The sequence below is a fragment of the Eschrichtius robustus genome, chromosome 1 (genome assembly GCF_028021215.1).
Source record: "Eschrichtius robustus isolate mEscRob2 chromosome 1, mEscRob2.pri, whole genome shotgun sequence".
Lineage (NCBI taxonomy): Eukaryota > Metazoa > Chordata > Mammalia > Artiodactyla > Eschrichtiidae > Eschrichtius > Eschrichtius robustus.
Genome location: NC_090824.1, coordinates 27,646,635 through 27,661,214, shown reverse-complemented (window position 1 = coordinate 27,661,214; position 14,580 = coordinate 27,646,635). Strand labels below are relative to the sequence as shown.

The window sequence follows — 14,580 nt, the reverse complement described above, 5'->3', positions numbered from 1 at the left end:
TTTGTGCCAGAAACTGCTCTTCCCTTCCTTCAGATACGCCGGTACTGGCCCCCACCTGAAGCTCCGGCTGAGCCTGGTTGTCAGTGCCGTCTAGGAACTGACGGGCTGCATCTGTTCTTGCTTGGCATGGCTTCCGCAGCCCCCTGCACATCTCTAGAACTTGGCCTTGGGCCCCTTCCTGCTCTGACCTGTTTTGGTTGCCTTGTTCTTTTACTATCTGTTAGGCTCAGATCCCAGCTGTCCATTTGTGTCTGACCTTTTGCCTTGCTCTGACGTCTGATTGCTAGACCCTCTCCGTTCTCAACTACTCATGGCGTTCCAGATCCCCAGGTGGGTTCTGGACTTTGCCCTAGCCCCCTCCCCAGACTCTCCTTTTCCTTCTAGCCTACACTCTAAGCTTTGCCTTAAGCTTTTCTGATACTAGCTCCTATTGCCATCTATATAGTCTTAATTCTGATGGTAGAATTGTTAATTTCCATTTATTTCAGTAATAAAGACATAGCTGTAACTCAGGGTGATTCCTACACTAGAGGAAGTTACCTAGTCTATCATTAGTTTCCTTGTCTCTCTCCCTGACTGAAGCTAAGCTTCTTGACGGTATGCACCTTTATTTCTCAATACAATTCTGATGAGTGTTTCTGACAAAGGAACTTGTTAAGAATGGCTTCGTTACACATCTCATCTCTCAAGTTTTACTCTCAAGTTAACAAAGCCTCCGCTAACCAGAATCAAGTACAGTTAAACCACTAAGTTTACAAACTGATAAATCCCTAATAAATTAAAAAGACATAGGGCAGTGTGGGTAATAATGGGAATGTGTGCAGTGTGAAGTCCTACAGACCTGGGCTGGAATTCTCCCTCTCAGCAAACCGGTTAACATCTCTGAGGTTTAGTAGTCTAACGGCAAGAGAGAGATACTAGTTTCCTAAGAGAACTGTTGTAAGGATTAGAGATCATGTATACAAAGCATTTGGTATACAGTGAGCCCTCAGTAAATGGAAGCTAGTATCAGGACTTCCCTGGTGGTCCAGTGGTTAAGAATCCACCTTCCAATGCAGGGGACGCAGGTTCGATCCCTGGTCAGGAAACTAAGATCCCACATGCCGCGGGGCAACGGAGCCCGTGTGCCGTGACCACTGAGCCTGCACGTTCTGGAGCCCACATGCCACAACTAGAGGAGCTCGCGACGAAGAGCCCGTGTGCCACAACCCGGACCCGACACAGCCAAAGAAATAAATAAATATTAAAAATAAAATAAAATAAAATCTTAAAAAAAAATGGTAGCTAGTATTCTTGTTCTTGGAGCCAGAAAACTTGGATACCACTCTCCGCTTTACTTATTAGCTACGTGATCTTAGAGAATATTTTTCAGACTTACTTTCCCACTTTGTAAAATGGGGAGAATAATACCGCCTTATCTCATGGGTTGCCAAGAAATTCAAATAAGTTATGCAAATATTATTTGTAAACCTTAAAACACCATATAGGTGTTAATGATTACCGTCATGTGTTTGAAGATTAAATGTATCTCTGCTCTTATGGCACCTGAGTTAAAAAACAAAACAGAATGAAACAGAACCCTAACAGGCAATAAAAGTAATGTTAGATATTTCTGGCTAATTGGTTGGTTTTATGCTGATACATGCTACTGAGTTCATAAATTATTAAGATAGGATAATTATCTCTTGCATTGCTAGAGTCAGGCTGGGCAGGATGATTGGTTACATGATTTCTGGAGAACGTTTTCTAGTCCTCTGCTGTTCTCAAGAACACAGGGGTTTGAGATTATTAGCAAGACCTTGTGAAATCGCACCCCATCACCCTATTATAAGAAGTATCGTAATGCTTTTTTTTAATCGTACAGATTGGTCTGACCTAAAAAGATTTTTAAAACTCCCAGGACAGGGCTTCCCTAGTGGTGCAGTGGTTGAGAATCAGCCTGCCAATGCAGGGGACACGGGTTCGAGCCCTGGTCTGGGAAGATCCCACATGCCACGGAGCAGCTGGGCCCGTGAGGAGCCTGCGCGTCTGGAGCCTGTGCTCTGCAACAAGAGAGGCCGCAATAGTGAGAGGCCCGCGCACCGCGATGAAGAGTGGCCCCCGCTCGCCGCAACTGGAGAAAGCCCTCGCACAGGAACGAAGACCCAACACAGCCATAAATAAATAAATAAATAAATAAATAAATAAATAAATAAATAAATAAATAAATAAATAAATAAATAAATAAATAAATAAATAAATAAATAAATAAATAAATAAATAAATAAATAAATAAATAAATAAATAAATAAATAAATAAATAAATAAATAAATAAATAAATAAATAAATAAATAAATAAATAAATAAATAAATAAATAAATAAATAAATAAATAAATAAATAAATAAATAAATAAATAAATAAATAAATAAATAAATAAATAAATAAATAAAATAATAATAATAATAATAATAATAATAATAATAATAATAATACAAAAAAACCTCCCAGGACAGCTGACCTCCATGTAGCTCTGGAGAGGGGATACAGAGGTCCAGAGGCCACGGCACCCCACCGGGCCTGGAGGCTGAGCCCCTGAAAATACCCTCCTTTCTAAGGCTAGACCTCCCAGTCTATGAAACCACTTATACGTATTTAGAAGAATAAAGGCCAGTGGTGCCTATTCTTCAGGGTTCCAATTACGTAATTCTACAAGGATCTACGAGGCTCCCCTTGAAAACTAGTGAAGGCTTTCCCTAAACCTTCTGTGGATGCACTACTTCATCACTCCCGTAAGATTCACTGCAGGGCTGCCGGCAAACGAATTTTTCTCCCGTAAGCACAAATTTGTTTCCTGTATTAAAAAACGAAGAAAATCATTCCATTTGCTACAAAGGCCAGTGGGAGCAGGCTGGTCAGGAAATACAAAAGTAGATATTCTCATTGCAACATCTTTCTCATCGTATGGCATCCCAGATGCAAAAAACATTACCAGCTGTTTTTTTGCTTTTTCTTTTTCTTTTATAAGTATTATTAACCAGAAATCAAGTCATCTAAAAAGGTGGGGGAAGTACGGATTAAGAGTGGCATAACAAGCATCTGCAGAAAGGTCAGTCCTGGTCCCAAATGAAATTACGAGGCCATTAGTTAGGCATATGTAATGAAACCAAGATACAATTGGAAAGGGACCAAAATAACATTTATCTCCTGAAAAAGTGTAGAGAATATATCTGGCTAGGTTGAAAGAATAAATGCTGCATTTTTGATATGAAGATTGCTTTCACATAGAGATACTTAAGTACAAAAAAATGTTTTCTAAAACAAGTGCATAGTACTTTCACCATTTTACTGGTTTGGGATATGAACAATATGTCTCTGAAAGGGGGCTTATTTTTTTGTCTTACATTCTTTTATTTTTTATATATATGCAAATATGTTTTATGTACAATAATTGGTTCTATCAAATGATCAGACCAAGACATTCTATTGGAAATCTTCCCCAAAATAGATTCAGGTGAAATCAGATATTTGGGCACTTGGTGGACTACCAGAACTTGAGACTTCATTGTTGATTTCAGTTTTGAGATCATATACATAATTCAAAATATACATGAACTGGGTTAAGGTGATAAATGTGGGCTGAAAGAAACCACAGGATTCAGAACAATTAAACTGTGTATTTTGCTGGCATTTGAGCCACACTGTGAACAGAACATGTGGGTATCCCATAGCTCTTTTACTGTGGGAAAGGGGAAGCAAACAGCTGATACGACCTGGCAGAGGCTTCTTTGCCAAGGGCTCCTTTCTTCTCCGCCTCTGCCCCCTTGGGTTCTTGTTTCCCTGTGTCATCCTCCAGGGCGGCCTGGGCTGCACCTTCAGCCAGCAGGGAACAGTGCAGCCACAGGAGGAAGGAGAGTTCCTTGGCTATGCCCGTGGGTTTTTTTTTTTAAATTTATTTATTTATCTTGTTTATTTAGTTTTGGTTGCGTTGGGTCTTTGTTGCTGCGCATGGGCTTTCTCTAGTTGCGGCGAGCAGGGGCTACTCTTCGTTGCGGCGCGTGGGCTTCTCATTGCAGTGGCTTCTCTTGTTGCGGAGCACGGGCTCTAGGCGCACAGGCTTCAGTAGTTGTGGCTCGCGGGCTCTAGAGCGCAGGCTCAGTAGTTGTGGCGCACGGGCTTAGCTGCTCCGCGGCATGTGGGATCTTCCTGGACCAGGGCTCGAACCCGTGTCCCCTGCATTGGCAGGTGGATTCTCAACCACTGCGCCACCAGGGAAGTCCCTATGTCCGTGTTTTGATGGTCAAGTCTTCCTCTGCCGGTTCCCTTTTACCCACGGGGTGGCTCACCGGCTGGAGGCAATCGGAACCACAGCCAAATCTTAAAACTGGTGTCCACGTTCGTCCCCTTTTCATCCACTTGAATCTGGAATTTCATTATGTCACCACGTGTACAGCCCCCACAAATCCAGTCCCAACATGTTTAGATGTCTTGTCGAGGGACCCGTTTCTAGAATTTTCATATGATCAACACGCTTGTGACAGAGCGGGGCTGGAGCTGACAGCTCCCCTCTTGGGCAGGCGGCGGCTCCGGAGCTGTGGGCCGCCTGGGGCGCCAGCTCCAGCCACCGCCCCTTGTGGGCTTGCGCCTGCCTGAAGGGTTTTAAGGAGGCAATAAAACAAAGAACGAGGAGCAGTGCTTTACAGTTGCTCTATTCCATCCTGGTCCTTGCTTCTCTTTATCAGTCGTTTTTATCCTTAAAATAATCCAACTATAGGCCTGGTGGAAGACTACCCGGCACGTTTTTAATGAGCGTGGAGAAACTCTTTAAGGCTGAGATACAGAATGTAAAGCAGCAGCAGAGGGAAGTGGAGGAGGCTGGGGGGGGAGGAGGGGCTGAGGGAGCAGGCTGTGGGAGGTCTAGGAAGGCAGGCTTGACCCCTGGGAGTTCAGCATCAGGTAGATCACATCAGCGCAAACTATGAGGCTGGAAAAAAATTGCAAAACAAAACCAAAAACCCCCATCCCACCCCCCAAAAACCCCACAAACAACCAGACAATCAGACAATTAATCATTAGATTTTATCCCCAAATAAATTACAAAAAGTAGATATTATAGGGCAACCTCCAGTGTCCATGGATGCCAATGAATGAACTGTCTTTAGGCTTGAATTCCATCCGGCTACTTAACTGGAGGGATCATCTGCTCAAGGAAGACGGAGATGCTGATTGGTGCCCTGGGCCCATTCAGTCAAGACCCTGCCAGTGCCTGCTGCTCACACTCTGCCCAGAGGCCTACAGCCAGCATCCCTTCGGTTCCTTAGAGACAATAATTCTGTTCTCATGGCAGCTCACAAGGAGGCGCGGATGCCTGCAGGCTTTGCCCTGTGTCACATCCTTCTGCTTTTCCAAAGAGATGCCAGGCCTGAGCCATTCTGCGAAGTTTAGCAAGATTGGGTTTAATCTATGGGAAGAAAGAGAATAACTCCAATTAGCAGTATGAAAAGCCAAGGAGCATATAAGTATTTCCTAATTATGGCTACTCAAATCAGTTTTGATTTCTAATTTCTGGATTCGGAAAAGACTATAGACTTCCTTAGGATAACTGGGACTGAAAACTCAGTCTAGGGGCACACCTGTTCGGGAATGGAAACAAAACTTTTTTCATTTTTTTCACTGTCATATGAAACAAAAAGTTCTTAATGGAGTAAAATGTACTAGATGAGTCAGAAAACATTAGTACCTGAAAACTCCATGCAAGAAAAGACTTTGTAGCCCTTGACAGGAAAGGTAAGCAAAATAAAAGATTTTGGAAAGCGGCAACGTAGACACTCCTATTATGCTCTCACGTTCTGTTTCATTTAAGATTATAACAAGGACAGAAAATGCTCTTTAGTTTAAACCACTCGGTGCCTTTATTGCATTATCCACATCATTGTTCCTGGACTGCTGAGCCATCAGGGTCAAAGCATAATGTGAAAATGTCCTAAGCTTGGTTTCTTGGTTTCCTGCCTGAAGGTCCTCAAATCATTACTCTAGAGATCCCTGGAGATGGCTACCATTTCCAGTAAGCACTATCAAGCAACTGGCTGTTTTGGCTACATTTGCCAGCAGTGAATTTGCTGTGTTTCTACCAACCTTCTGTGGCCCCAGAGAGAACTTCTGCATCTTATCAAACCTAGAGCCCGTAGGCAACAAATGTTCAGGATACATCAGTCTGTACATGTGGTAAACTTAAAAAATACAAAGGCATCATATGTAAAATGAGATAGTTCAGCCTAAACTCCATTTTGAATTTGAGCTAGAAGATGAAATGGTGAGACTTCCAAGAAAACTTCCAATGCATATTTTCAAAACTCTCGTAATTGGGAAAGGATTAAGACAGATTACATCTGGTTAATAGGAACTAGTCTCCTGTTAGTCATTGCTCTACCTGTTTTTCCTGCTCCAAGTGGTCAATGTCAGCTAACGGCAGCATGGAGGGCCTGCCATGAGCACACTGGAACGGCAGCTGGCACCAGGACAGAGCTTCAATAAGGCGACAGCTCTCCTCTAGGCTCAGGTCATCATTAAACTTAATGGCCCCTAAACAAAAGACAGAAACAAGAGGGTATGGTGTGTATGGTGGGAAACCGGTGTTGGCCCTGGGTCAGAGCCAAATATCTGGAAGAGCAACGTGGTTCTGAGGCTTCTTTCATGTGACTTTAATACTGCTTGAAATTGGCTTCAGGACCAACCTGCACTCAGCTTTTCCTTATGGAGTCACTGTCTGTCTAATCCCTGTAGCAGGCATTCCTTAACTTGTTAGGATTTTGCCTTCAGAGTTTTTTCAAAGAGGCAAGAGCAATATTTTTGCCTACTTCTTAGGTTTGTGAAATCAAGGTCATCTTTCATCCAGAGCCAATCTATCACCAAGATCTCTAATTGTTTCCCTACAGTGTCCATTTTATTTGCTGCTTTTTTCTATTTCTAGCATAATCTTCCTACTCTAAACTCTCATATTGTCAGAAACTGCCTTTATGCATACATTAATTCACTCAGTCAACAAATATTTATTAAGTATATACTCTGTGTTGGAGCTATGCCAGGCAGTGAATGAGGTGGATGCCCTCCACCCTCATGATGCTTACAATCTAATAGGTGAGACAAACATTAAACAAATAGTTACACAATAGTTTAAACTATAAGTACTATAAAATATAGAATATCAAAGAATATATAACCGGAAGGCCAAACCCAGTTTAGGAGGGTCAGGGAAGGCTTTCTTGACAAAATGATATTTAATCTGAGATCTTAGGTTAAGAAAAACATGGCTAATTGAAGAATGAGCAGAAGGGCATTTCAGACAGAGGAGAAAGGCAAGCACAGAACTTAGCACACAAGACCAAGACCAAGGAAGCAGGCTGGAATGTGAAGGGCAAGGTGGAGAGTGATGTGAGAAGAAACTGGAGAGGCAGGCAGAGGCTGGACCATGAAGACCCCTGCAGGCCACGGTAAAGAATAAAATGTTCATCCTAAGAGCAATGGGTAGTCATTGTCAGGTTTTTGGTAGAAGAATGACATGCTCAGAGGAATGTTTCAAAAAGATTCCTCTGGGTGTTGAGGGGAGAATGGCTTGAAGGGGAGCCAGAATAGATGTGGGGAGACTAAGTCAGAGGACTCAACAGTGGCAAGAACTAGGGAGGCAGCAGTAGAAACTGATCACATCGGAGACATTTAAGATACACTCTGAAGGCAGAGATGATGAAATTGGGGATGGAGTAATACGAGGAGTAAAGATAGGATAAAGGGGGGAAGGAGTTTGTGATATTTATAGGAGACAAACTAATGAGGGACTGAGGTTACAAAGCCAGAAAAGACAGGAAGTGAAGAGAGGAGAAGGTTGATGGGGAGAGATCAAATGGAGGGAGGGTGTCTGGAGTGGACACCCCACCATGGTCAAATGATAGTTGCAGGGGACTCTTTGGCTGTCATGATCCCTAAAGTAAGTTCCTACAATACCCTTTTCTATATTTTATCATATTGCGCTACTCAAGAACCTTCAATGATTCTTGCCCTCTGTATAAAGTCTAAAGGTTTTGCTGTGACCTTCTAGGTTTCTATGCTTCCTCACCAGCTTAATTTCCTGATATTCTTTGCTGCTCCTCATATAACTAATTTGTTTCTGCCTTTGGATCTCTGCACAGGCTATTTCCTCCCCTGTAGTAAACTCTCCCTTCCTCTGAATCCATGTCCCTCAGCTCATTCAAAACTTGACTCAAAATGCAGTTACTCCTCCACTCATATAAGTCAGTCTGCATTATGGTCCAACATATATGGTGGTATTTTGCTTTGTAAAAGTAATTTTTTAGGGTTCATTTTTAGTGTATTGTTTCCTGATCTAAACTGAGCCCTCCAAGAGGCAGGTGATAATTGTGTCTTCTACTTCTTTCATAAATGCTGAACCCTGCCAGCGCACAGCATGCAAAGGCACTCAATAGCTGGTGTGTCGAGAGTCTTACCATGGCAGGCTTGGGATGCCAACACCTTCTGGACAGTCAGTGGCAAAGTCCCTTGGATGCCTCCTGTGGTCTGGAGTAGCTAATGCATAAACACATCCTTTGTTAATGGAAAAGCAAATGGGACAATGGAGCCTTCTGTGTGCGGTGTCTCTGTGTGAAACCCCAAAATAAGAGAAAAGCTTACCTCCACTTGTTCTTGAATAAATTCCTACAAGGAGAAAAAGGAAAACAGGCATTAATCGATTGCTATGTTATAATTGCCCTTTGATAATTTACAAAATATTCCAATTTTCTTCTTTAAAATATGCCTCTTGAAGAAAAGAGTTCCAGCAATATACCACTTAGGTGCAAATAATTTATTTGTTGTAAGGCACTTTGAATACGAAATACCAAGACAACTGAAAGAACTCTTACTGAATGGAGAATGTATTTAGCTACTGAAGCTTTCTCCAGAGATAGCTCATCAACTCATGAGGTTATATAACTGGTAGCCTAATGCCTCAACTGAATATCAGGGAGGTTTCTCACTAAGAGGCTGTCTGTTTGCATTTATAATCTTAGCTAGAACATGTTTAATACTGCACATAAACAGAATAAATACACAACAATCGTCAATACAACTATGCACTCAGTAAAACACTTGTTTAAATATCATAAAAATAAGTAGTCACTTAGTTCCCACAGGCATTTTTTTTGTGTGACAATTCCCTTCAGGTCAAAAAGCTTACTCCCTGAGGCATTCTGTTGAGAAATTTCTCCTCCTTTGCATATCTCTGTCCCTAGGGTAGCCTTTTCAATAGTAACATCCCTGCAGATGTTAATATTTACAAAAGCACTAAAGAAATTTAAAGCAGACACTATTTCATGCTACTAATTTGTTTACCCTCTGGAGGTTAAAAACTGTTTTGAGATATGGCACATTTAATAATTTCTTTATAAGAAAACACAGGATTTCTTTACTCCTAGAAATGGCTATGTATAAATTAGCTTCCTGGGAATTCCCTCGTGGTCCAATGGTTAGGACTCAGAGCTTTCACTGCTGGGACCTGGGTTCAATCCCTGGTTGGGGAACTAAGATCCCACAAGCCAAGCGGTGTGGCAAAAAAAAAAAAAAAAAAAAAAAAAAAAAATTAGCTTCCTAAGATTACAACATGATAGACTTTTTTTAAACCACACTCAGAAAGTTCTCTTCCCGAAAACTTAGGAAAAACACTCTGACATAAACCACAGCAAGATCTCCTTTGACCCACCTCCTAGAGTAATGAAAATAAAAACAAAAATAAACAAATGAGACCTAATTAAACTTAAAAGCTTTTGTACAGCAAAGGAAACCATAAACAAGACAAAAAGACAACCCTCAGAATGGGAGAAAATATTTGCAAACGAAGCAACAGACAAAGGATTAATCTCCAAAATACACAGACAGCTCATGGAGCTCAGTATCAAAAAACAAACAACCCAATCAAAAAATGGGCAGAAGACCTAAATAGACATGCCACCAAAGAAGACATACAGATGGCCAAGAGGCACGTGAAAAGCTGCTCAACATCACTAATCATGAGAGAAATGCAAATCAAAACTACAATGAGGGACTTCCCCGGTGGCGCAGTGGTTAAGAATCCACCTGCCAATGCAGGGGACACAGGTTGGAGCCCTGGTCCGGTAAAATCCCACATGCCGTGGAGCAACTAAGCCCATGTGCCACAACTACCGAGCCTGCACTCTAGAGCCCACAAGCCACAACTACTGAAGCCCGCATGCCTAGAGCCCATGCTCCACAACTAGAGAAGCCACTGCAATGAGAAGCCTGCGCACCGCAACGAAGAGTATCCCCTGCTCGCCGCAATTAGAGAAGGCCTGCACGCAGCAACAAAGACCCAATGCAGCCAAAAATTAATAAATAAAAGTAAATTTAAAAAACTACAATGAGGTATCACTTTACACCAGTCAGAATGGCCATCATCAAAAAATCTACAAACAATAAATTCTGGAGAGGGTGTGGAGAAAAGGGAACCCTCTTGTACTGTTGGTGGGAATGTAAATTGATACAGCCACTATAGAGAACAGTATGGAGGTTCCTTAAAAAACTAAAAATAGAATCACCATATGACCCAGCAATCCCACTGCTGGGCATGTACCCTGAGAAACATAATTCAAAATGGGCAGGGTGGGATAGGGAGGGTGGGAGGGAGGCTCAAGAGGAAGGGGTTATGAGGATATGGGGATATATGTATACATATAGCTGATTCACTTTGTTATGCAGCAGAAACTAACACAACATTGTAAAGCTATTATACTCCAATAAAGATGTTTTAAAAAAAAAAAAAAAAGGACACATGTAACCCGAAGTTCATTGCAGCACTATTTACCATAGCCAGGACATGGAAACAACCGAAATGTCCAACAACAGATGAATGGATAAGGAAGATGTGGTATATATATACAATGGAATATTACTCAGCCATAAAAAGGAACGAAATTGGGTCATTTGTAGAGATACGGATGGACCTAAAGTCTGTCATACAGAGTGAAGTAAGCCAGAAAGAGAAAAACAAATATCGTATATTAACACATATATGTGGAATCTAGAAAAATGGTACAGATGAATCTATCTGCAGGGCAGGAATCGAGACACAGATGTAGAGAACGGACATATGGACACAGGGGGTGGGAAGGGGAGGGTGGGACAAACTGGGAGATTAGGATTGACATATATACACTGCCATGCATAAAATAGATAGCTAGTGGGAACATGCTATAAAGCACAGGAAGCTCAGCTTGGTGCTCTGTGATGCCCTAGATGCGGGAGGGGGGTGGGAGGGAGGTCCAAGAGGGAGGGGATATAGGTATACATATAGCTGATTCATTTCATTGTACAGCAGAATACAACATTGTAAAGCAGTTATATTCTGATAAAAAAATAAAAATAAAAAATAAAAAGAATTTAAAAGTTTAAAACTTCAAAAAAAAAAAAGAAAATTCTCTTCTCTGCCTCATTTACAGACGAGTCCACCATACTTATAAATGAGCACAGTTACCAAGAGCTAGTTGGTAGATACTATGTAGTTTTTAAAAGCCACATTATTTCCCCAAACAAACCTAAATAGAAAGATGTCTCATAATACCTGACCCACTAACAAAGTTTAGTGTGGATACAGATCAAACCTAACTTCTTTGCTATTCTCTCCTGTGCTTATATATCTGGGACTTGTAAAACATCAGTCTGTAAGCATGCAGAAGGGGAAACGGATCTTATTCTCTATTCATTTCATATTTCAAATGTTCAATTTCAAATTGAACATTAATGCTAGATAATTTAATATTTAAAAGGCTCATTCATTAGGCTAGAGGATAGAACTTCATAGAAAGATGTCTTAGTGATCTTTCAACTGCTAGATCCAAGTAACTACCTCTTCTTCAAGATACCAGAACTGTTCCAGCTTCTTTCAGAATCAACAAAATCTCTCCTGATCAGCCTGACTTAACATAATCAAGACTTGCTGAAACCATAAGCCTTGTTTCAGTTTGAGGTAAACTTCTTGCCAGTACTCTTTGAAGTCACTTTAGGAAAAGTTTTCATTATAATTTTCTCGTTAAATACTTAAGGATTGAATTACTATAAAAGATTCTAACCGATCCTATCTCTTGGATTTAAGACAATTTGGAGGAGGAGCCTTGGAAAAAATAAGCTCTGTTGGGAGAAAAGAGCGCTGCTGAAAGCCAAGCAGAGGTGGTCTGATCAAAGGGCAATTCTGGGAAGGGTAAAGTCAAGATGATCCCAAAGCTGGCACGTTAGCTGCCTCTTCCTCTCAAATGTCTTCTCACACTTAGACTACAAACATGCTCAAGTCTCTCCCATCTGAAAAGAAACAAAAACCTTTCCTCCACCTGTGTCCTGCCCCATACTTCCTGACACCCTTAACCTTTAGCTGTCGCCCCCATCTCTTCGGTATGTAGCCGAAGTCCGGGAAAGAGAGGGCTCCTTAGCTCCCCTTTCTCCCTTCCTGCATTCCTGACGCCCTGCCCACCCCTAGGAACAGATTCCACAAGGCAGGCAGTGTCCTCCGACAGTCAAATCCAACTCCTCAGGCTTTACTCTCCGGCCACTGTTGACCATTCCCTTCTTGCTTAAAACTTCCCTTGGCTGTGGCAATATTACCTTTCCCTGCTTTTCCTCCTCCTTCTCTGACCAAATATTTTCAATCATCCTTTACAGTCTCTTCTTTTCAGCAGTAGCTTTCCGGACCTTTGCCAAAACATATACACCCTGAATGCTGGTGTTCCACAGCCTCCATGCTTGGCTCTCTTTTTATCCTCATATTCTCCCTGAACAATCGCACGTCTGTTAGACCCTTCTCCAGCTTCTGATATTATCAAAATATATACAGTTGACCCCTGAACAACACAGGAGTTAGGGACACCAACCCTCTGTGCGGTAGAAAATCCTTGTATAACCTTACAGTCAGCCCTCTGTAGACGCGGTTCCACATCTGGGAATTCAAACAACCGCAGATCCTGTGGTAGTGTAGTGTGTATTTTTTGAAAAAAATTCGAGTATAATTGGACCCGCACAGTTCAAACCCATGTTGTTCAAGGGCCAACTGTATACTGTTAACCCCCAAATAGATACTACAGCCCTGACTTCTTTCCCAAGTGCTAGATCTCAAAGTCTGTCCATCCACTGGACATCTCCATTTGAAGGCACATTCAATGTGTCTAAACTAAGGCTCATAATCTCACTCCCTAGCCAGGTGTACTTCTCCTCCTCTGTTTCCTTTTTCTGTCAACGGCACAATCCCTCTAAGTCATCTGAGTGAGAACCCTCAGAATCATTACTTATCTTTTCTCCTTTATCTCTTTTATATTCTCTTGCTCACCAGGTCCTCTTGATTCTACCTTCCAGATTATGTTTCAAATATGTCCCTCCTCTCCATTCCCATTGCTACTGACTTAGTCAAATCTTCATCCTGTCTTACTTGCACCAGTGCACTAGCCTCTCAACTGCTCTCTACCTCAAATCTTTCCTATATCCATGTATCCCACACTTTATCCACTAAATCTATCTTCTACTTTTTATTTTTAAATATTACTAAGGTAATTCAGATTTCTGGAAAAAATGATAGACTGAGTTGATGTGGATTTTCCTGTGCTCCAAACAGAAAGAGCTAAAGAAGGAGTTAAGAAACCACAATGAATAAAAAAGGACACCATGAGAAAAGAACAGATAGATCTGAGAAAGAGCCAAATAAAATTTCTGGAAAAAATAATAGTCATTGAAATAAAAAACCCAGTGGACAAGTTAAACAACTAATTAAATAGCAGATGAAGAGTGAACTTAGTTTACTGGAAGATAAATGAGGAAATTTCCCAGAATACATCACAGAGAGATAAAACCATGGGAAACATGAAAGAGAAGGCAAAAGACATGGAGAATAGAATGATAAGGTCCAGTAGACACCTGATAGCATTTCTAGGAGGCAAGAGAGAGAAGGGGGGAAGAAGCAATGTTTGAAGTGATAATAACTATATTTTCCAAATTGAATACGTAAGATGAATCTCAAGAAGGAAATCAAAATAAATCCACACAAAGATATATCATAGGGAAATGGCAGAACACCGAAGACAGAGAAATCTTAAAAGCAACCAGAGACAAAATCAGGTTACCTACAAAGTAATGATAATAAAATTGACAATGGACTTCAGTAGCAAAAATAGAATGTCAGAAGTAACAGAATATTTTTGAAATGCTTGAGGGATAAATAAGAATATGGAATTCTATTTTTAGCTAGACAATCATGCAAATGTGAAGGTGGAATAAAGATGTTTTCAAAGATATTTTATTCCTGGACTCTTAACAAAAGAACTTTTAAGAGATTTACTTCAGTGAAAAGAAAACTGAACACAAAGAATAAGTAGGATGCAAGAAGCAATAGTAAACAAAGAATGGAAAACATTTTGGTTAAGCTAAATAAACATTTACTATAAAATTAAGGTCTACCGGGGGATTAAAGACAAGGTGGAATTAAAATAGGCAATAAAATGGAAGATGGGAGAAAAGTGGTACAAGAGAAAGGGTGGTAAGGTTTGTGTACGGTTTATGAAG

At 41.1% G+C, this 14,580-nt stretch overlaps 1 protein-coding gene across 4 annotated transcripts in view; it reads right to left on the bottom strand.

Moving 5' to 3' along the window:
• Positions 1-5,039: 5,039 nt before the first annotated feature.
• Positions 5,040-14,580, bottom strand: part of MLH3 (mutL homolog 3) — a 28,753-nt gene continuing 19,212 nt past the window's right edge. For all 4 annotated transcript variants that reach the window (XM_068542372.1, XM_068542380.1, XM_068542369.1 and 1 more), the window contains 4 exons: positions 8,662-8,685; positions 8,478-8,556; positions 6,410-6,561; positions 5,040-5,440 (listed from right to left, as the gene is read on the bottom strand). In XM_068542372.1, the coding sequence (XP_068398473.1) occupies positions 5,318-5,440; positions 6,410-6,561; positions 8,478-8,556; positions 8,662-8,685 (378 nt within the window). In that variant the 3' untranslated portion in view covers positions 5,040-5,317. The remainder of the gene's footprint in view (positions 5,441-6,409; positions 6,562-8,477; positions 8,557-8,661; positions 8,686-14,580) is intronic.